Source organism: Oncorhynchus mykiss, chromosome 21 (assembly GCF_057628025.1).
Source record: "Oncorhynchus mykiss isolate SJ-2025 chromosome 21, ASM5762802v1, whole genome shotgun sequence".
In the NCBI taxonomy this organism is placed as follows: domain Eukaryota; kingdom Metazoa; phylum Chordata; class Actinopteri; order Salmoniformes; family Salmonidae; genus Oncorhynchus; species Oncorhynchus mykiss.
In genome coordinates this window covers 48,448,246-48,472,657 of record NC_143042.1, presented here as the reverse complement: position 1 = coordinate 48,472,657, position 24,412 = coordinate 48,448,246, and the positions used below count along the sequence as shown (strand labels likewise).

Here is a 24,412-nt window from a genome sequence, read left to right as displayed (position 1 = left end):
ACAGTATGGTGCATTACATGATGCAGTGTTACAGTATGATGCAGTAGATGATGCAGTATTACAGTATGGTGCATTACATGATGCAGTGTTACAGTATGATGCAGTAGATGATGCAGTATTACAGTATGATAGAGTATATTATACAGTATTACAGTATAATGCAGTACATGATGCAGCATATGATGCAGTATTACAGTATGGTGCAGTACATGATGCATTATTACAGTATGTAATGCAATATTACAGTATGATGCAGTATATGATGCAGTATTACAGTTTGATGCAGTATTTGATGTCACATTACAAAATGATGCAGTATATCATTCAGTTTTACAGTATGATGCAGAATATGATGCAGTATTACAGTATGATGCAGTATATGATGCAGTATTACAGTATGATGCGGTAAATAATGCAGTATTACAGGATGATATAGTATATTATGCAGTATTACAGTATGATGCAGTATATGATGCAGTGTTACAATATGATGCAGTATGTGATTCAGTATTACAGTATGATGCAGAATATGTCGCAGTATTACAGTATGATGCAGTATATAATGCAGTATTACAGTATGATAGATTATATTATGCAGTATTACAGTATGATGCAGAATATGAGGCAGTGTTACAGTATGATGCCGGATTACAGTATAATGCTGTAGATATGTGGAATTATTACCATACTAACAGACTCAGATCATTTCCAGATGTGTAAGTCCATTATGAGTTCAGGTCTATCTTTATTTAGTTATAATGATGGAAACTGTCATAAATCAGCATTGTAATTGGAATGTCTGACAAGCATCTTTCATTTTGAAATGGATGCATAGTCTATTTCAAAGCCAAATTCCTCTGGGATACAGATAATAGGGAAAAGGCCATTGTTAGAGCACATACTGTCATTTGGGTGGAAGGGAATGCATAGAAAGACACATCATTTATGTAGAAATACACATGTGATGTAATGAAAATAGAATGTGCTGTACAGGCATAATAGAATTCCCTGAGGCAAGGCTGTCACAATTGTAACATGCACATCGTTGCCATGTTCTCAAGATATTGTCACGTTGTAAATTGAAAGGTGACGAGCGCAGGAATACGTAACATAGGGTTTTATTTACTCTAGCCAATCAAAAGAGCGAAGTGTATAAACCTCTAAATAATACACGGAACGAGACCCGTAAAGAAAGTGCACAATGGGCCCAGCGTCGTCCGGGTCAGGGAGGGTTTGGCCGGTAGGGATATCCTTGTCTCATTGCGCACTAACGACTCCTGTGGCGGGCCGGGGGCAGTGCGCGCTAACCAGGGTTGGCAGGTGCACGGTGTTTCCTCCGACACATTGGTGCGACTGGCTTCCGGGTTGGATGTGCGCTGTGTTAAGAAGCAGTGCGGCTTGGGTTGGGTTGTGTATCGGAGGACGTATGACTTTCAACCTTCGTATCTACCGAGCCCGTACGGAAGTTGTAGTGATGAGACAAGATAGTAGCTACTAAACAATTGGATACCACGAAATTGGGGAGAAAAGGGGGTAAAATAAAAAAAGAAGAAGAAGAAGAATTTTTAAAAGTGCACAATAACACATAGCATGGAAGCCGATACAACAGAACAGGTGCTCACACGACCAACGGACATGGTAACAATAACCTACAAGGAACAGGGAACAGAGGGCACATGCATAAATGACTAATCAGGGGGAATGGGAACCAGGTGTGCATGAGACAAGACAGTCCGGGGTTGGTGGTAATGAATCCAGTTCAGTGACACATAGAAGGCCAGTCACTAAAATCTTTTCACTGAAGAGTAACATGATATCCTTTCAACCTGATATAATTAAATATGTTTTTTAAACCCCATATTTGTAGCCATACTAAAAACGTTTCTCTCACCAAACTCATTAGGGGTATGCAAGGTAACATCAATTCCGTTTGGTCTGGATTATTTTTTTAAATCACTATTCCACTTTTTTAGTCTGGGAACAGGGAACATTGGCGATATACTGCTATTCAATACCTAGGTGTCAGATCGTGATCTTGTTCCCATTTTTTTCCCCAAGTTTAATTTTCAGTTTCTTGTTGGAAAAGTCTTTCCAGTGGGCACAGACGTCAATTCAATGTTTATTCCACATTGGTTCAACGTCATTTCATTGAAACGACGTGGAGACAACTTTTATTCAACCAGTGTGTGTCTAGTGGGTTGATGATGCTGTAGATTGCGCTTATAATGAGGATGATGCTCATCTTTATAGCAGTAAGTGAATTCCCCCAGCAATTATTTCAATTTAGTAATGTATTCCGTTTCTCCCGTACCCATGAGTCATTCTGAAGCGCCATGACACACTGCAATGGGAGAAGAATTACATGTTACTACAGCTGAAGGTGCAGGGCTACTGACAAATCCGGAACACTACACAGAGCTATTCTGCTTGGAACCTGCATATTCTGCAAAATGCTCATCATTAAGCTAAGAGGTGTGTGTGTGTGTGTGTGTGTGTATGTGTGTGTGTGTGTGTGTGTGTGTGTGTGTGCGTGCGTGCGTGCGTGCGTGTGTGTGTGTGAGACACTGAAAGGCCATGCAAATGTATTCAAATTATTCTTGCAGAGTGGCTCCCACTTATAATTTATCCTCTAAGGAGGTGTTGCAGCATTTACAAAATCAGTCAAGAAAAACTTGTTTTTTCCCTGGTCTGTTTTCCTAAGCAGGACACACACAGGCACACACACACACTTGCATGCACTCACAACCACTCAGCCACCCACACGTAAACACACACATACATACATACACATGCACGCAGGGAAGCAGGCAGACACTCTTCAAATAGGTCAGAGATAGTTAGAATGGCCGTGCAATAACTCTTTCTCAGTTCAAAACCTTTGGAAAAAATAGGGTAAACTTCTCTCGCACCTTAATGTCATGGCTCAGAAGGAGAGAAAAAGACTGAGGCGAACCATGATTGATATTGCTCTGCAAATGGAAATGTGCTCTTTCAGAGTGAGTGTGCTTCCAGCGGCTCAGGAAATTACTTTTGTTGTTGTTGTTGTTGTTGTTTGGAACTACTTAGTGCCCCCCCCCAGTCTTCCACTGTAAAAACACAGTTCCATGGAACAGAGGACAGTTTTACAACAGCGGGTACCGGGTTCTGGAAGAACATTGAAACAGACCAGGCCCCTCGGCTGCTTCACACAGACAGACAGAGGCAGTAGGTCATTTTTGTTCTGTTAGACAAAGCCTTCGCCTTGGACTGCAAACCTATTTTTTTCTCTTCCAATTTCATTTCCTCCCAGTGACCATGTGCTGATGTTCTACAGAGATGGTTCTGTGTTTTGTCAAATATGGAGAGGCAGCATAGACTAGCCATTACATCCCAGACCCCTTTTAAATAAAGGTTAAGTCAAATAAAATAACTACTTTGCCTGTCTGCACATAAACTGACCTGCATGGAGAGAGGTACTCTAATCTAAGCAGGTCCGGTATTTCTAAGGAGATACTTCTCACATTATTCAGCACGTGTAAGTAATGCATGTCAGAGGGGTAGACCTGTTATGTACCTAGCTAACAACCCAACAACTCGAACCTAGGCCACCAGCACCAATGACGAACGCCATAAACACTGTCCCAATAAGGGATTTCTCTAGGGCATTGCTTATCGGGCCAGTATAGTTAGGCCCTGTCCAGGATAAACTATTAACCCTCCTCCCTAGGCATTCGTGTAGATCTGAGATAGCTGGATAGGGTGAATGCACTTTGAAGTAAATCTCAGCTCTGTTAAAGGTACACTCAAGAAAAACTTTTACTGATTATAGTGATTCAGGAGTGTCATTATTAAAACAGGTTAATATGTTAATATGCCAATGAATATTCGGAGAACGTGGCAAGCCTGTTCTGTGTATGACTGATGTGACGTTGATGGAATGTCCTCCGAAACCTCAGAAAACTGGACGCAGGAATGTTCCTGCAACGTCCTCCCAAAAAATGTGTCTGGAACATTAATGTTGTGACCACATTCTAGATAACCACATTCTAGATAAGTTCTTCTTGACATTAACGGAACGTTCTCCGAACTTTAACACCAAAACATGCGGAAACGTTTATCCGAAGGTTTTCGCTAAAATAGATTGAATATTCCCCTAACTAAAGGAAAACTGGACACTACGTGTAACAGTGTAACGTTACGTGTAACATTACGGGTAACAGTACAGAAACGTTCTCTCTACCTAGATTTGTTAGCTGGGTAGCTGTGATATTTGAAGGGCCTTGCTATATGAAACATGACATTTTACAGAACAAAACATCCCACAGAGTTTACATACATGTAAACATAAGAAGCATATCAATAATTGTATGAGTTCTTTATTAAACATATTATAAACTGGGTGGTTCTAGTCCTGAATGCTGATTGGCTGAAAGCCATGGTACATCAGACCGTATACCACAGGGTATAACAAAACATTTATTTGTACCGTTGTAATTACATTGGTAACCAGTTTATAATAGCAATAAGGCACCTCAGGGTTTGGTGGTATATACCACGGCTAAGGGCTGTATTCAGGCAACCCATGTTGCGTCGTGCATAAGAATAAGAATCAAATCAAACTTTGTCACATGCGCCGAAGTGTAGACCTTACCGTGAAAAGCTTACTTACAAGCCCTTAACCAACAGTGCAGTTCAAGAAGAGTTAAACAAATACAAAAACAAATAAACTAAAGTAAAAAATAAAAAATAATAAAAAGTAACACAATAACATAACAATAACGAGGCTATATACAGGGTTTACCAGTACCGAGTCAGTGTCCGGGGGTACAGGTTATGTCATTTGTACATGTAGGTAGGGGTGAAGTGACTATGCATAGATAATAATCAGCGAGTAGCAGCAGTGTACAAAACAAATGGAGGGGGTCAATGTAATAGTCCGGTGGCCATTTGATTAATTGTTCACCAGTCTTATGGCTTGGGGGTAGACGCTGTTAAGGAGCCTTTTGGTTCTAGACTTGGCACTCCGGTACCACTTGCCGTGTGGTATCAGAGAAAACAGTCTATGACTTGGGTGACTGGAGTCTCTGACAATTTTATGGGCTTTCCTCTGACACCGCCTATTATATAGGTCCTGGATTCCAGGAAGCTTGGCCCCAGTGATGTTCTGGGCCATACGCACTACCCTCCGTAGCGCCTTATGTCGAGCAGTTGCCATACCAGGCAGTGATGTAACCCGTCAGGATGCTCTCGATGGTGCAGCTGTAAAACGTTTTGAGGATCTGGGGACCCATGCCAAATCTTTTCTTTTGTCTTCTGAGGGGGAAAAGGTTTTGTCATGCCCTCTTCACAACTGTCTTGGTGTGTTGGGACAATGATATGGACACCAAGGAACTTGAAACTCTCGTCCCGCTCCACTACAGCCCTGTTGATGTTAGTGGGGGCCTGTTCGGCCCGCCTTTTCCTGTAGTCCACGATCAGCTCATTTGTCTTGCTCACATTGAGGGAGAGGTTGTTGTCCTGGCACCACACCGCCAGTTCTCAGACCTCCTCCCTATAGGCTGTCTCTTTGTTGTCAGGCCTACCACTGTTGTGTCATCAGCAAACTTAATGATGGTGTTGGAGTTGTTTGGCCACGCAGTCGTGGGTGAACAAGGAGTACAGGAGGGGACTAATTACACACACCTGAGGGGCCCCAGTGTTGAAGATCAGCTTGGCAGACGTGTTGTTGCCTCCCCTTACCACCTGGGCCTAGCCAGTCAGGAAGTCCAGGATCCAGTTACAGAGTGAGGTTTAGTCCCAGGGTCCTTAGCTTAGTAATGAGCTTCGTAGGCACTATGGTGTTGAACGCTGAGCTGTAGTCAATGAACAGCATTCTCACATAGGTGTTCCTTTGTCCAGGTGGGAAAGGGCAGTGTGGAGTGTGATTGAGATTGCATCATCTGTGGATCTGTTGGTGCAGTATGCTAATTGGAGTGGGTCTAGGGTATCCGGGAGGATGCTGTTGACATGAGCCATGACCAGCCTTTCAAAGGTCTTCATGGCTACCGACGTGAGTGCTGTGGGGCAGTAATAATTTAGGCAGGTTCCCTTCACTTCCTTGGGCACAGCGACTATGGTGGTCTGCTAGAAACATGTTGGTATTACAGACTCAGTCAGGGAGAGGTTGAAAATATCAGTGAAGACACTTGCCAGTTGGTCCACGCATGCTTTGAGTACATGTCCTTGTAATCCATTTGGTTTTGTGAATGTTGACCTGTTTAAAGGTCTTGCTCACATCGGCTACCGAGAGCGTTATCACACAGTCATCCAGAACAGCTGGTGCTCTCGTGCATGCTTCCGTGTTGCTTGCCTCGAAGCAATCATAAAAGTAATTTAACTCGTCTGGAAGGCTCGGATCATTGGGCAGCTCGAGTCTGGGTTTCGCTTTGTAGTCCATGATTGTTTTTAAGCCCTGCCGCATCTGAGGAGCGTCAGAGCCGGTGTAGTAGGATTCAATCTTAATCCTGCATTGACACTTTGCTTGTTTGATGGTTCATCTGAGGGCATAGCGTAATTTCTTATAAGCGTTCGGAATAGTGTTCTGCTCCTCGAAAGCGGCAGGTCTTGCCTTTAGCTCGATGTGGATGTTGCCTGTAACCCATGGCTTCTGGTTGGGATATGTACGTATGGTCACTGTGAGGACGACTTCGTCAATGCACTTATTGATGAAGCCGATAACTGAGGTGGTATACTCATCAATGCCATTGGATGAATCCCGGAACATATTCCAGTCAGTGCTAGCAAAACAGTCCTGTTGCATCCGCGTCATCTGACCACTTCCATATTGAGTGAGTCACGGGTACTTCCTGCTTTAGTTTTTGCTTGTACGCAGGAACAAGGAGGAAAGAATTATGGTCAGATTTGCCAAATGGAGGGGAGCTTTGTATGCATCTTTGTGTGTGGAGTAAAGGTGGTCTAGAGTTTTTTTTTTCCTCTGGTTGCACATGTAAAAATTTGGTATAACTGATTTAAGTTTCCCGCATTAAAGTCCCCGGCCACTAGGAGCGCCACTTCTGGGTGAACATTTTCTTGTTTGCTTATGGCCTTATAGAGTTGGTTGAGAGCGGTCTTAGTGCCAGCATCAACTGTGGTGGTAAATAGACGGCTACGAATAATATACATGAGAAATCTCTTGATAGATAGTGTGATCTACAGCTTATCATAAGGTACTCTACTTCAGGCGAGCAATACCTCGAGATTTCTTTCATGTTAGAACAGCCCATAGCTGTGATATATTGGCCATATACCACACCTCCCCGGGCCTTATTGCTTAAATAGTATTTTCTAGACAATACATTTTGTCTGATTATGATAAAGACAACTTAAAAACATCTTTACAGTAAAGTGTGTCAGTGTTTTTACACTGAGGTATTTTGAGTCGCCATTTAGAACAAGAGAATCTAGGCCTTCTTTACCAACTATGTGTCACAGCCGTAAAGTAAAGCCCCTCGATGTTTCAGACACATGTTTATGTGTGTGTGTGTGATAGAGAGTGATCGAGTGAGCGTGAGAGTGAGAGAGACAGAGAGAGAGAGAGAGAAAGGGGGGGGGTGTATAAACTGTTTATGCATTAGATTGTGCTAACCCATGCTACTACCCATCGTGGTTAAGAAGTAGGATTGTTTTGACTTGACAGCAGTGTGTGTGGTGCACTGCAGTCAGCATGGCTTTCATGATGGGAATGTACTGCGTGTGGAAAGTTTTACCCCAGTGCGGATATCTCTCAGAGTACAACTGAAGGCCACATTTACAACAGTGTGAGTGCTATTTAAGCTAGAGCAGGGAATTATATGGTGGAGAGGGCTGTGTTGTTTGACTTAGAGGCTGTGCCAGCACAGTCCAACTTCTCCTTGTTTATGTTAGTTTATTTAACCTTTATTTAACTAGGCAAGTCAGTTAAGAACACATTCTTATTTACAATGACGGCCTACCCCGGGCCAAACCTGGACGATGCTGGGCCAATTGTGCGCCGCCCTATGGGACTCCCAATCACGGCCAGTTGTGACACAACCTTGTCTGCTGAGTGATTACACAAGGACACAGCGTCCCTGTGGAGGACATACACACACAAGAATGAACACACACAAGTGTGCACGCCCACACACACACACACCTATACATGCACACACACACACACACACCTATACATGCACAAACACACATATAAACTTCCGCCACTACTGCAACCAGCCTCCAGGCTTTCAAGTATGCTTTAATGGTCCATCCAGCTGAGTAAAGAATCTTTAAAGCATCAACCCACAACAATGTAAGCTTGTGCTCTGTTTGCTAGAAAGACTGAGACCTGACATGTCCAGTCTTGACCAGCTCAGGTTGAAACCCACTGTGGGAACATCTGGAAGAAAGCCTGGGGCTGACCCCTGTGTGTGTGTGTGTGTGTGTGTGTATGTGTGTGTGTGTGTGTGTGTGTGTGTGGATGTGTTTAACTATTCTTGTGGGGACCAGCACATGAAGAGTAAACGACCAAAAATGTCACCACCTGGGAAGATTTTGTTAGTCCACACAAGGTCAAATGCTATTTCTAGGGGGTTTAGGGTTAAGGTTAGAATTAGTGTTTAGGGTTAGGAGCTAGGGTTAGTTTTAGGGTTAGGGTCAGGAGCTAAGGTTTCGGGTTAGGGTTCAGGTTCAGGTTTTTGGATTAAGGTTAGGGTAACGGTAAGAGTACGGGTTAGGGTTAGGGTTAGTGTGTGTGGGTGCATATGCATCCATGCTGATAGACTAGAAGCCTTAAGAGGCTTAATGTACTGCACTGTCCAGATTCTCTAGTAGGAAGCCAGGGAGCTCCCATATGCCTGAGGGCAGGTCCTGTGTCCTCAGGGGGAAAAGAGAAACCATCTGTTGGGTAAGATAACACCACAGTATCAGCAGGGTCCCACCAGACACACAGGATCTAGAGTGTCTGGGGCAAGGCAATGGATAGTCCATTACTATTTGTCAAATAGGGGGGGGGGTTAATGGAGTATGTTTCAGTGATTGAGGGATTGTGACTTGGCGGTCCGTACTCATGAAGCGACTCAGAGTAACAGTGCTACGCTGTGAAGCTTTATGACTACAGACCAGCAACTTTGAATACGAAAAAAAACTAGAAGATAACCAGCGGTCGATTCACACTCTGCATTCCCTCAAAGTAAAATGCGTCCTTGTAGGTGATATTGATTGATGTTCCCTTGTATTAGCACTCACCAAAACCCAATCACACACTTGTGCCCCATCTGAGGCAAGTCAAGTTCATTGGAGTGTACGGAAGGAGCCGTAGCTCGTGTTGTATGTTAAATAGTCCCATGTATTCATGAGAACAATCAAACATGAAAATGTGAATCTATTTGAATGACAATTATGCCTAAATTATGTTCACCTGACTTCTGGAGCACCTAAGAATTACTTAACTCACAAATGTGAAAAATATCTGCCATGCTGGATATGCAAAAAAATATTATTGCCATTTATTACCCTTGAGGTAAGCCCATATCTACTTTTCTGTCAAATACGCAAACAGACCACAAAAAATATAGCATGGAAAATATAGTTCATGTAGAATTTAGAGAGAGAGACTAGGAGGGGTGCGATGTTGCTGAACAAAGGCAATTCAAGTCTTGCCGAAGTCTACCCGCACGCGCTCACAATGTAGGAAGCGCTCCCTGAAAACAGAAGACTACTACCACACACACTGCTTACCAGTGACTGATATTATTTGCTTCCATCTTCGGAGTGTTGATGGTAATCTGATTAATTGGGGGGATTTGGGTTTTGAGCATGGAGGGCTGCTATCCCCCAGAAAGTGAAAGGATGGAAGCGTGGCTTGATGACCATTTGGAGTTCGCTCATTCCTACGTTGTCAGGAAGGCTACAAGGTAAGCGCGGGGAGAGACTGAAGTCGTAAAAGTGATTCATTGTATTTACGAAACAGGGATAGCTCTGTTTACGACACATCATCGCCGTGCATTCTATTTTAAGCCATTTGGGCGATAATTAATGTGTCCCGTGCATTGAAAGGCACTGGCAGCCTATTTTACCTGCGTGGGATGTTTGTTTCAACGTAAAATAACATGCTAGCCTACTGTACAAGGTTGGAGAGTTTAACTGCGATATGACACGCTATATTGTAGCCTTTTATGGTATTACGCGCAATGTCCAACTGTATCCAGCGTCTCTCCACAGCAATTTATTGACATTTATTAATGCGCCGCACAATCGTCTTTACAATCAGTAACCATTCACCAAAATAGCAAGATAATTCAGAGCAGAAGTTAAACCATTAACCTTTATTGGGGTGATTCCTTTCCATTGTGTTCCAAACGCGCACCGTGAATGAAAAGTTATCCAAAATGCTTTTTGTTATTGGGTCGTTCCACCTCAAAAAGCACAACCCATCGAGCATAGACGTCAATTCAACATCTATTCCACGTTCAATGTAATTTAATTGAAATTATGTGGAAACAACGTTGATTCAGCCAGTGTGTGCCTAGTGGGAAGAAGGACAATTTTCGACACCCATCATCTCAGATTGTTCTGAAACCGTTTCGGTAGTTAGTAAGAGATATGATTAGCATTCCTGAAACATTATTATGTTGAAATATTATTTGATCTCTGATAAATTAAGCTAATTGAAAAGCTAAGCACCTAAACTGGCCATGTTAATTTATAGGATTCAGATAATATTCAATAAATATAGTAACCAACATCTGATTTGGACCAAACTTCTTCCTTCCAATGAGTAAGACATGAAGGAATATTTGTGTTGTCAGATGCCACCCATCCCATGCCAATCCTCCTCAACAACCACCGTACAGTATCAGTTATTTATGTTTGACAAGTTATATGAAGCTTCGGCTTGGATTATTGCTTCCCCGTACCATGTAATGTAATCCCTGTGAATCTGTCGATTTGTTTTCATCCCCTGTTCTCTTGGATTATTGCTTCGCCATACCATATAATGTAATCCCTGTGAATCTGTCGATTTGTTTTCATCCCCTGTTCTCTTGGATTATTGCTTCGCCATACCATATAATGTAATCCCTGTGAATCTGTCGATTTGTTTTCATCCCTTGTTCTCTTGGATTATTGCTTCGCCATACCATATAACGTAATCCCTGTCGATTTGTTTTCATCCCCTGTTCAGTGAAATGAATCCTTGAAATCGCTTGCATTATTTACCGTAAAATATTTTGGAAGTACCTAGTTTTGACCACTAGATGCTGCTACTGCCACCAAGCTCTTTTTTTTAATCCATTTTGCTGATCTCTTGTTTATTAAATATATCACAACATTTACTTTGCAACTTTGGTTAGAAAACCAGTAGATTTGGCTCATGAAAACAAATTGTGTCGTCATTCTCAAAATTTCTCCATGAAAGCAATGCAGTTTGTTCTTCTCTTATCAACCTAATGTTTCAACCCAACTCTCCTTGAATAGTTCAAGTGGCAACTCTCTGTGGAGGGCTATCCCTATGGTGCAATTCTCATTGCCATACAACTCTCTGTGGAGGGCTATCCCTATGGTGCAATTCTCATTGCCATACAACTCTCTGTGGAGGGCTATCCCTATGGTGCAATTCTCATTGCCATACAACTCTCCTTCCGTGGCCTCCAATTGCTCTTAAATACAAGTAAAACTAAATGCATGCTCTTCAACCGATCGCTACCTGTACCTACCCGCCTGTCCAACATTACTACTCTGGACGGCGATGTCATTTACAAAATAGCCTCCAATACCCTACTCAACAAATTGGATGCAGTCTATCACAGTGCAATCCGTTTTGTCACCAAAGCCCCATATACTACCCACCATTGCGACCTGTACGCTCTCGTTGGCTGGCCCTCGCTTCATACTCGTCGCCAAACCCACTGGCTCCATGTCTACCCTGCTAGGTAAAGTCCCCCCTTATCTCAGCTCGCTGGTCACCATTGCATCTCCCACCTGTAGCACACGCTCCAGCAGGTATATCTCTCTAGTCACCCCCAAAACCAATTCTTTCTTTGGCCGCCTCTCCTTCCAGTTCTCTGCTGCCAATGACTGGAACGAACTACAAAAATCTCTGAAACTGGAAACACTTATCTCCATCACTAGCTTTAAGCACCAACTGTCAGAGCAGCTGACAGATTACTGCACCTGTACATAGCCCACCTATAATTTAGCCCAAACAACTACCTCTTTCCCTACTGTATTTTATTTATTTATTTATTTTGCTCCTTTGCACCCCATTATTTTTATTTCTACTTTGCACATTCTCCCATTGCAAATCTACCATTCCAGTGTTTTACTTGCTATATTGTATTTACTTTGCCACCATGGCCTTTTTGCCTTTACCTCCCTTATCTCACCTCATTTGCTCACATCGAATATAGACTTGTTTATACTGTATTATTTATTGACTGTATGTTTGTTTTACTCCATGTGTAACTCTGTGTCGTTGTATGTGTCGAACTGCTTTGCTTTATCTTGGCCAGGTCGCAATTGTAAATGAGAACTTGTTCTCAACTGGCCTACCTGGTTAAATAAAGGTGAAATAAAAAAAATAAAAAAATATGAAGACTTTTCCCAAAGACCCAAAACACTGATGGAGAAATGAACTAGGGATTAAAATGTTTTGACAACACTAAAATAATTCAATACCATCGCAAAACACTATATAATATATGTTTGGGACTTTTTCCTTTATTTAACTAGGCAAGTCAGTTAAGAACAAATTCTTATTTTCACTGACAGTCTAGAAACAGTGGGTTAACCTCCTTGTTCAGGGGCAGAATGACAGATTTTTACTTTGTCAGCTCGGGGATTCAATCTTGCAACCTTTTGGTTACTAATCCAACACTCTAACCACTAGGCTACCTGTCACACCATTGAAGACCATTAGAGACCATAACATTGAAACCATTAATTCTGCTGTAGCCTAATGGTTTGCTTGTTCACCAGGAATGGTCTAATAGTTTTATTATAATAATAATAAAAAAATAAACCACACAATTATTTTATTTTTTTCTTCTCCCCACTTTCGATCTTGTCATCGCCTCAACTCTCCAACGGGCTCGGGAGGCGAAGGTCGAGTCATGTGTCCTCCAAAACATGACCCGCTTCTTAATTAACACCCGCCCGCTTAACCCGGAAGCCAGCCGAACCAATGTGTCGGAGGAAACACTGTTAACCCGACAACCAGGGTCAGCCTGCAGGCGCCCGGCCGGCCACAAGGAGCCGCTAGAGCACGATGAGCCAAGTAAATTTCTCCCAAATAATGTTTCAGGAATGCCAATCTTGCCTATTTCTAACTATAGAAACGATCTCAGAACAGTCTGAGATGGAGGGTGACATGGAACAAATCTATTTTCAGAGTTTTGGAATAGATACTATTGAAATTATTCATTGTTTTGTCTTTATTATAATATAAAGGGGTTATTACATGTTTTGAAATATTGCAGTGCCTTGTGTTACTGTAATTTACTCAGATTACGAAACCTAGAAGGACAATTTGTTGAAAATATATATATATATGTTTATTAATTTATGAAATTATGAAAAATATTAATAACATAATTTCATAAATTAATAAACTCCCCTTGTTTTTAAATGGCAAACATCCGGTGTTTCTATGTCAAACTGTTTTGTTATATTTCAGTCTTCTGTGATGTATATAAAGTGTAATATTAGGATGCAAACTCAAAATGTAATACATTTCAACTCTATATCTGACATGGTCCAGGTGTCTTCTTGTGTGTGAGGGTTTTATACTTTTGTTTCAAAGTAGATTTGTTTCAGACGACCAATAAATACTGTGTGAGCCTGATTTAGCCCACTGCAGTAAAATGTTACTGAGGTGCTGACCTGTTGCACCCTCGACAACCACTGTGTTATTATTATTATTTTTATTTGACCCTGCTGGTCGTCTATGAACATTTGAACATCTTGGCCATGTTCTTTATAATCTCCACCCGGCACAGCCAGAAGAGGACTGGCCACCCCTCAGAGCCTGGTTCCTCTCTACCCGGTACAGCCAGAAGAGGACTGGCCACCCCTCATAGCCTGGTTCCTGTCTACCCGGCACAGCCAGAAGAGGACTGGCCACCCCTCATAGCCTGGTTCCTCTCTAGGTTTCTTCCTAGGTTCGGGCCTTTCTAGGGAGTTTTTCCTAGCCACCGTGCTTCTACACCTGCATTGCTTGGTGTTTGGGGTTTTAGGCTGGGTTTCTGTACGGCACTTTGTGACATCAGCTGATGTAAGAAGGGCTTTATAAATACATTTGATTGATTGATTGATTGATTAATGACATGAAGTCAGTAATCAGTCATTATTTATAATATTTTATCTCACAGGAGCATACTATAAATTCCTGGGTAAGATTCAGGTAAATAGTCTAGTGGTTAAGAGCGTTGGACCAGTAACCAAACGGTTGCTGGTTCTAATCCCTGAGCTAAAGTATGTCGATGTGCCCTTAATAAGAAAGGCACTTAACCCTAATTGGATAAGAGTGTCTGCTAAATTACTCAAATATAATGTCAGTAGCAAACCAGCAGCCTTACTGTCATCCTGGATATATTCTGGGCATATAGTGAGGGAGGTACCTTGGAACCACAACTATCAGTCCTAGTTTATCATAGGGGAGTAGGTTATGACTTATAAAGGGCACAGGTAGGTGGAACCTTCATTGGAGAGGACGGGCTCAAAGTAATGGCTGGAACGGAATAAAAGGAATGGCATGGAACACATCAAACACATGGTTTCCATGTGATTGATACCATTCTATTGACCACTGATCCAGCCATTACTATGAGCCTTCATCCCCTCAGCATCCTCCTGTGATTTAGGGCTACTTATTTGCATTCAAGTCTAGCCAGAATAAGTGTGCCTGTCATTGTTTATTTTACATTTAATTTGTATAATTTACATGTACCTTTCAGGCCCGTGAAAAGGTCAGACATATTTCTCAGACAAAAGAAAGTGGAGAGATGTATTATTTTGTGTATCCACAGTATTTTCCGCTTCCTAATTCCTAACCACACTATGTAAGAAAACATTATTTGATTGGCACTTCAAAAAATTAGAAGATCAGATGCTTAGGGCTGAAACTCAGATCTCTGACAGCTATTGATTTAGCAGTAAGGACACGTTAGGGCTGCTCTATATGGGATTGTCACTAGGGGGTCACATGCACACACACTCGCACACACACATAACACACACACACACATTTTGCCATATCTTATGCAAAATGTGTGTGGCTAGACTTGAATGCAAATAATGCAAATAAGATAGCGTTCCGCTCCCATTGGCTTGCCATTTCATAGGGTGGTTAGGGCTGCGTTTTATGTGCCTGGCAGGCAGACTAATCTACAGGTACATTTTGTGGCAAATGCATTTGACAGCTACAGAGATGTTTTTGAAGATTTCAGTAGGGCTGTTCAGGTGCAGTAGGTCTTTGACAAAAATAAATGTTTGGGATTAAACCCGGGAACCTTGTGGTTAACACCTTGTGTTTTTGAATGCTGGCACTGTGCAGTCATGTTCTACTAATACTGCTCAACATAATTAATTTGTGAGTTACTGTATGAAAAAGAATGTGTGTGTTTGGGTGTGTTTGGGTGTGTGTGGGTGTGTTTGGGTGTGTGTGGGTGTGTTTGGGTGTGTGTGGGTGTGTTTGGGTGTGTGTGGGTGGGTTTGGGTGTGTTTGGGTGTGTGGGTTTGGGTACTGTTTTTAATGTCTTAAAATGGCCCTATAACCTCCTTTGTGTTGTGTATTTGCAGGGAGATGGTGAATGCATGGTTTGCTGAGCGAGTCCATTCCATCCAGCCCTCCTCTTCCTCCTCCTCGTCATCCTCCAAAGAAACCCTTCTACTCCAGAGACCCACCCAGCCCTCAGACAGCCCCTGCTTAGCCTCCTCCCTGCCCCCTTCCCTGGGCCTGAACGACAGGCGTTCCCCCTCCCCCTCGCCAGCCCCGCCCCCCAGCCCCGCTCCCAGCACCCCCACCCGCAAGATCTCTGCATCTGAGTTTGACAGGCCGCTGAGGCCCATCGTGGTCAAGGACGCGGAAGGCTCACTAACCTTCCTCTGCGACACCGAACCCGACCGAGGCGACATCCGGACACCCTTCAGAACTCAGCAGGGAGGGGTCGGGGTTGGTATCCCCACAGGGATGATGGGCGAGGTTGGCAGTGCCCGGGGGTTGGACCGCTGTGCCAGGCTGTTGGAGCTGGTGAGGGATGTGTCGAGTCACCTGGATGTGACGGCGCTGTGCCACAAGATCTTCCTGCACATCAACGAGCTGATCGCCGCGGACCGCTACTCCCTCTTCCTGGTAGGTAGTGACACCATGGACTACAATACCCACAGTGCTCTGTTTGTAGCAGGGCCACTGGGATGAGAGGAAGAAGGATCGAACAGTGGCTAGTGTATGTCATGAAACAAACCTAGGATGAAATGAGGAAGGATTAGAAAGGCGAAGTGATCATAAATCTCAAAGTATTTATGATCAGTACTCTCAAGGTACTGATGCACCGATACGACATTTTTGGCCGATACCGATATCCGATATTTTCCTTTCTCCCCCCAAAAACGATAACGATAAGCGATATTTACAATTTTAGCGGCCTTTTAAGCATTCTAGTACAGTTAAATAGTTAACACACACACATGGACGCAGCGGTCTAAGGCACTGCATCTCAGTGCATCTCATTTGGTTTGGTCAGGGTGTGAGTTGGGGTGGGTATTCTATGTTCTATTATTTGTATTTCTATGTTTGGCCGGGTAGGGTTCTCAATCAGGGGTCTATCGTTGTCTCTGATTGAGAACCATACTTAGGTACCCCTTTTTCCCACCTGTGTTTGTGGGAAGTTGACTTTGTTTAGGGAACATAGCCTTTAGCTTCACGGTTTGTTTTTGTAGTGTTTATTGTTTTGTTCGGCGTCATTTTCCAAATAAAGAGAAAATAAGTACGCTCATCACGCTGCACCTTGGTACTCTTCTTTTAACGGCCGTGACAGCACGAGGCGTCACTACAGTCCCTGGTTCGAATCCAGGCTGTATCACATCCGGCCGTAAATTGGGAGTCCCATAGGGCGGAGCACAATTGGTCCAGCGTCGTCCGGGTTTGGCCGGGGTAGGCCGTCATTGTAAATAAGAACTTGTTGACTTGCCTAGTTAAATAAAGGTTACACACACACACCATACTGACCAAAAAGTTATTTTGTTGGCATTTACGTACTTTACTGTTCAAAAGTTTGGGGTCACTTAGAAATGTCCTTGTTTTTTAAAGAAAAGCTAATTTTTTGTCAATTAAAATAACATCAAATTGATCAGAAATACAGTGTATAAATTGTTAATGTTGTAAATGACTATTGTAGCTGGAAACGGCAATGGCACGTTGTGTTAGCTAATCAAAGTTTATAATTTTAAGCTTCTCCAGTTTCAACTCTTCTACCTGCGGCTATGGAACCTTGACCTGTTCACTGGACGTGCTACATTGTCCCAGGCCTACATTGTCCCAGGCCTGCTGTTTTGGACTCTCTCTCTACCGCACCTGCTGTCTCTAACTCTGAATGATCGGCTATGAAAAGCTAACTGACATTTACTCCTGAGGTGCTGACGTGTTGCACCCTCTACAACCACTGTGATTATTATTGTCTGACCCTGCTGGTCATCTATGAACATCTTGGCCATGTTCTGTTATATTCTCCACCCGATACAGCCAGAAGAGGACTGACCACCCCTCAGTGCCTGGTTCCTCTCTGGGTATCTTCCTATGTTCCGGCCTTTCTAGGGAGTTTTTCCTAGCCACCATGCTTCTACATCTGCATTGCTTGCTGTTTGGGGTTTTAGGCTGAGTTTCTGTACAGCACTTTGTGACATCAGCTGATGTAAGAAGTGCTTTAAAAATACATTTGATTGATTGAAAAAGCTAATCGATCCTTAGAAAACCCTTTTGCAATTATGTTAGCACAGCTGAAAACTGTTGTTCTGATTAAAGAACCAATAAAACTGGCCTTCTTTAGACTAGTCGAGTATCTGGAGCATCAGCATTTGTGGGTTTGATTACAGGCTCAAAATGGCCAGAAACAAAGACCTTTCTTCTGAAACTCGTCAGTCTATTCTTGTTCTGAGAAATTAAGGCTATTCCATGCGAGAAATTGCCAAGAAACTGAAGATCTTGTACAACGCTGTGTACTTCTCCCTTCACAGAACAGCGCAAACTGGCTCTAACATAATAATTGAATGTGTTCATACATTTTTTACATAGTTATTACACATTGATTTCACTATCACTCGTATTTCATATGTCACAACGATTAATCGATACGTATGCTATGATGCTGGTAAAGTTGTCTCGTGCATCTACAGTTCTGGTCATAAAAAAAGCTAGCTAGCTCATGTATGCAAACAAAGTTCTTCCCCAAAAACATAGCAAAACGACATAATCTGTTTCAGTAGCTATAGTTAGCTAGCTAACTATATAGCTAGGTGTCATCATCTAAAATAACGCAAATTTATAAGACAGTTCTTATTTGATTAATGGTGGTCGGACTCATCTATGTGAAGCTAGCCACAATAAGGATTAACCACAATAGTTTACTTTGCGGTTAGCCTTCAAAATAAAAGTATGTCATTGATAGTGATGCAAATGAATACAAATAGTAGAATTATGCCATAATTTAAAAGATCATGCTAAACGAGGTTGGAATGCTGTTATGTAAAATCAACAAAAGACACTAATTTGTTAATTTGCCAAAAATCTGTTGAAATCACACTTGATGTATTATTCTTTAGAATTGCATTGTTGGCATACATATTCTACTGTACAACCTTACCTATAGATTGTGGATCAATGACATGGGGTATCAGTCTACTCAGTGACACCCAGAGAACATTAGTGTCGTAGCTCTTATTGCGGGACTCTGAAACAACTGTGAATTGAGCCACAGTTATTGTGAACCTATGTGTATTGAACACTATTCCTGAGGAAAAACAATACTGCGTGGATGTTTTGGAGTCTGATATCTCTGAGGAGGACGTTGGGAAACAATATCTTGGGTATTGAGTAGACTGATTGCCCATTTCATTGATCCCCAATCCTTGGGTAAAGCTTTACAGTGCAGCGTGAATGTTAATACACACAATAGGCTGACTGGGGAGGTGATTTCACACAGTCACGGTCCCGCGATAAGAGCTACAACGCTAATGTTTGCATAAACACTTCACAGTTGTGTTCTGCGGGGTGTCACCGGGTAGACTGATACCCCATTTCATTACTTCACATTCCAATCTTTTTTAACATGATCTAGTCTAAATATTGCACGATTCCACCAATTGCCACCTTCTGCATCACTTTCAAGGAAGTACTTTTATTTTAAAGACAAACCGCAAATTCCATTATTGTGCCTAATTCTTATAGTGGCTAGCTTCACAACACATAGCCCGGTCCGGTCAAGCCTCACTAGCTAGATGAAGCTAACTGGCTGCTTATAACGTTAGCATTGAGAAACAGGGTTAAGTAGCTGGCTAGCTATTTATTTTCATGAACTGAAGTTCAATTTCAATAGGAGAACAACAAGTGGATACCTAGCTAATAGTTACTCACAAGGATTCCTAAATTATTGCTAAGAAGAATGAAAATGACTGCAGTTTCTACTGGTCATTGTTTTCAGGCGGGTTGTATTGGTGTTAGCTAGGTACCAAGCTAAAGCTAGCTATAACTGTGTTATTTGACATGTCAAATGAATAGCTTATTTAATACGTCATATAGTGTTAATGTCAAATAGTGTAATTTGACGTGTATATTTTTTGACACGCAAAGACAAAAACAGCATTCCATAGTATGTCGTGAAGCTAATAGCAGTGACGCCATTACTGTGTGACTCCGGTAGGGCAACATCTGAAAAATAGCGCACTTGGTAGTGTGTCCCGGTGCTCGACCAGTAGCGAAAGCCTACATCACCCACGACAGAGAACGGTTGATTGTCAAGGGAAATTAGTTCCCTTATCATGGCGTTAATGTATTTTGCCTTTGAGTTGTCTCGCGGAAATGTTTAATCTTTCAAATGACTGCTTGACATGTTGAATGCTCGATCCACACAGCAGACATTGTGGGCTAGGTTAGGAATGCTGTGTTGCACGTGTAGCGCAAAATTTTACGTGGTGTCATTACGTCATGTACCTACGTTATATTAGGTATGCACGATAGCTTTGACATCGGTTTTTAACATTGGGGTTAAACTAGACATGTTGACATTTTTTGCTAATAAAGGCCCATTCCGATATGTTCACCGATATATTGTGCGTCCTAATTTCAAGTATATGATGCTGAATGAAGCTGCTGGAAAAGTTGGCTCCAAAGTGGACTTCCTGGTTCTTTTTGTGACCTTTTAATCTCTGTCTAATCCGTATCTGTCTAATTCAACAACCATATCAGGTAGCAAATGGACAACAAATTGACTTATCATATCATACATCATATATTATCATATCGTAGTATACACTGTGGAGACAACTTTAAAAAAGCTGTTGCAGATACACTTCCTGTAGAGTCTGGATATGTATGACATCACTTCCTTACTGTTCCTTGTCGTGTGACCCCAGGTGGGCGAAGACAGCTCCAACAGGAAGTTCCTGGTGAGCAGGCTATTTGACGTTGCCGAGGGCTCCACCCTGGAGGAGGTGTCCAATAGCTGCATCCGTCTGGAGTGGAACAAGGGCATTGTGGGTCACGTGGCGGCCACGGGACAGCCCCTCAACATCAAGAATGCCTACGAGGTGAGACGCTTTTTATTTCTCTATGTTCGATGGCCTCCATCTCTTTTGTCCTTTGGAATGGTTCATTTCACAGTCCTATTACAGTTGGTACTTACAAAGACGTTATGTGGAAAGAAGTTGCACTTATGAAATGTTATGAAATGTTCAACAGTTTTTTTGTGTGTTTTGATGAGTCATAAAGAAACCCACAGGAAGTCATTACAGTAGGTAATTGAATTATTTCTATAACCCTATTACAATGTGCTTTCTAAGTAGACACTGTACCAAGTAAATATGAGGCTGTGAAATACAGAGTAATCCTCCATTGACCTCCTTTCTGCGGCCTCCCTTGTTTTTCTGCTGAGTGTCAGATAACACCCTGGTGGGGTTTGCGTATGTTGGATTATGATGATGAATATAATGAGGAGGTTGGTGTGTGCGTGTGTGTGTGTTTTGAATCAGGCCAGTATTTGTGTTGGGGAGTCTGGGTCTTTGCTGACAGAGTGCAGGACCTGAGAGTGATTGGCCAAGCATAAACCACAGAGAGGAATGGAGGGAGGGAGGGAGGGAGGGAAAGAAAAATCATTGCGAGTTGACCTTTCACTTGGAGAGAGAGAGAGAGAGAGAGAGAGAGAGAGAGAGAGAGAGAGAAAGAGAGAGAGAGAGAGAGAGAGAGAGAGAGAGAGAGAGAGAGAGAGAGAGACTTTTACATTCTGAGATTAAACAGGAAGTTGTATGTCAAAGTTCATCACTGGACTGAAGGAAACCATACGCAAGGGGACATTCTGAATTGGGTAAAAATCCATCCTCTCCTCAACTGCTCCGTCTTCCTTTCCTCTGTGACCTGGAAACCGATAAATGTTTTTTATTTCACCTTTATTTAACCAGGTAGACCAGTTGAGAACAAGTTCCCATTTACAACTGTGACCTGGCCAAGATAAAGCAAAGCAGTGCGACAGAAACTACAACACAGAGTTACACATGGGGTAACACAATAGAAAAATCTGTTTACAGTGTGTGCAAATGAAATAAGGAGGTAAGGCAATAAATAGGCCAATAGTGGCGAAGTAATTACAATTTAGCAATTTCCACTGGAGTGATATATGTGCAGATGAGGATGTGCAAGTAGAAAAACTGGTGTGCAAAAGAGCAGAAAAACAAATATGGGCATGAGGTAGGTAGTTGGTTGTATGGACTATTTACAGATGGGCTGTGTATAGCTGCAGCAATTGGTAAGATGCTCTGACAGCTGATAGCTGACCACTTACTGCTGAGTGGTCGAGGAGAGTGTCAATTCATTAGTAAGCTAATGGAGAAGTGGTAACTAAACTCAGCAAAAAAAGAAACGTCCTCTCACTGTCAACTGCGTTTATTTTCAGCAAACTTAACACGTTGATATTTGTATGAACATAACAAGATTCAACAACTGAGACATAAACTGAACAAGTTCCACAGACATGTGACTAACATGAATGGAATAATGTGTCCCTGAACAAAGAGGGGGTCAAAATCAAAAGTAAAAGTCAGTATCTGGTGTGGCCACCAGCTGCATTAAGTACTGCAGTGCATCTACTCCCCGTGGACTGCACCAGATTTGCCAGTTCTTGCTGTGAGATGTTAACCCACTCTTCCACCTGCAAGTTCCCGGACATCTCTGGGGGGGAATGGACCTAGCCCTCACCATCCGATCCAACAGGTCCCAGACAAACTCAATGGGATTGAGATCCAAGATCCAGGCCTCGGTGTAACGCTCATTCCTTTGACGATAAACGCTAATCCGACCATCACCCCTGGTGAGACAAAACCACGACTCATCAATGAAGAGCACTTTTTGCCTGTCTTGTCTGTTCCAACGACGGTGGGTTTGTGCCCATAGGTGACGTTGTTGCCGGTGATGTCTGGTGAGGACCTGCCTTACAACAGGCCTACAAGCCCTCAGTCCAGCCTCTCTCAGCCTCTTGCGGACAGTCTGAACACTGATGGAGGGATTGTGTGTTCCAGGTGTAACACGGGCAGTTGTTGTTGCCATCCTATACCTGTCCTGCAGGTGTGACGTTCGGATGTACCGATCCTGTGCAGGTGTTGTTACATGTGGTCTGCCACTGCAAGGACGATCAGCTATCCGTCCTGCCTCCCTGTAGCGCTGTCTTAGGCATCTCACAGTACGGACATTGCAATTTATTGCCCTGGCGACATCTGCAGTCCTCATGCCTCCTTGCAGCATGCCTAAGGCACATTCTCGCAGATGAGCAGGGACCCTGGGCATCTTTCTTTTGGTGTATTTCAGAGTCAGTAGAAAGGTTTGTGTCTTAACGACCGTTCCACAGGTGCATGTTCATTAATTGTTTATGGTTCATTGAACAAGCATGGGAAACCATGTTTAAACCCTTTATAATGAAGATCTGTGAAGTTATTTGGATTTTTACGAATGATCTTTGAAAAGAGAGGGTCCTTCATATCCTCCCGGAATCTAGCGCGGAAGTGTTTAGAATTCCACCACACCCCATTTCAGTCAGCTGCGGTTTTATCAAAGGAGAAAAGCTCACCTTTTATAAACTAACTAACTTCTTTCCTTTTATCTATAAGATGTCTTTCACAACTACATGTGTTTTGATCCCTTTACACATGTAAATTCCCACCCTGAGAGAGGATCGTCTAGTTTCCACGTTTCCTGTCCTGTCCTCCGCTCCTTGATTACCTTTGACCTTTTTCAAAAGCAGGGGAGGAAAGGGCGGACGAGAGGACGCGACGAGTCTAGCAAAACCAATTGAGATTCTCCCAGAGATACAAGGACACACACATACACAAGTACACACACACACACACACACACACACACACACACACACACACACACACACACACACACACACACACACACACACACACACACACATACACACACACACACACACACACAATGATCTCTCTCACACACACTTGAAGGCCCAATGCAGTCAAAATGCAGTTTTGTGTCATTTTGTACAACTGCTGATTAAACTAAAACTGTAAAAGTGTGAAAAAATGTGATCAGTGTTATTCCTGATACACTATATATATAAAAAAAAGTATGTGGACAGTGGACACACAAGCTCACAGAACGGATCTGCCGAGCTCTGAAGTGCGTAGCGTGTAAAATTAGTCTGTCCTCGGTTGCAACACTCACTACTTAGTTCCAAACTGTCTCTGAAAGCAATGTCAGCACAAGAACTGTTAGTCGAAAGCTTCATGAAATGGGTTTCAATGGCCGAGCAGCCACACACCAGCCGAAGATCACCATGCGCGATGCCATCTGGCAGTTCGAGGGACTAATCTGGGTTTGGCGAATGCCAGGAGAACGCTACCTGCCCCAATGCATAGTGCCAAATGTAAAGTTTGATGAAGGAGGAATAATGTTCTGGGGCTGTTTTTCATGGTTTGGGCTAGGCCCCTTAGTTCTTAACACTACAGCATACAATGACATTCTAGACGATTCTGTGCTTCCAACTTTGTGTCAACAGGGGAAAGCCCTTTTCTGTTTCAGCATGACAATGCCCCTGTGCACAAAGCAAGGTCCATACAGAAATGGTTTGTTGAGATCGCTGTGGAAGAACTAGACTGGGCTGCACACAGCCATGACCTAAACCCCATCGAACACATTTGGGATGAATTGGAATGCCGACTGC

At 42.8% G+C, this 24,412-nt stretch overlaps 1 protein-coding gene across 5 annotated transcripts in view; it reads left to right on the top strand.

The window, feature by feature from the left end:
• Nucleotides 1–24,412, top strand: part of LOC110500730 (cGMP-specific 3',5'-cyclic phosphodiesterase) — a 106,046-nt gene that overhangs the window by 14,551 nt on the left and 67,083 nt on the right. For 3 of the 5 annotated variants that reach the window (XR_016490376.1, XM_036958212.2, XM_036958211.2), the window contains exons 1-3: nt 9,580–9,887; nt 15,769–16,321; nt 20,596–20,769. Coding sequence is in view for 4 of the 5 variants with exons in the window: in XM_036958212.2 (XP_036814107.2) it covers nt 9,790–9,887; nt 15,769–16,321; nt 20,596–20,769 (825 nt within the window). In the remaining variant the exon portion in view is untranslated. Of the gene's footprint in view, nt 1–9,579; nt 9,888–15,768; nt 16,322–20,595; nt 20,770–24,412 lie in introns of those variants that run through there. The other 2 variants (XM_036958213.2, XM_090214856.1) reach the window with 1 other exon arrangement.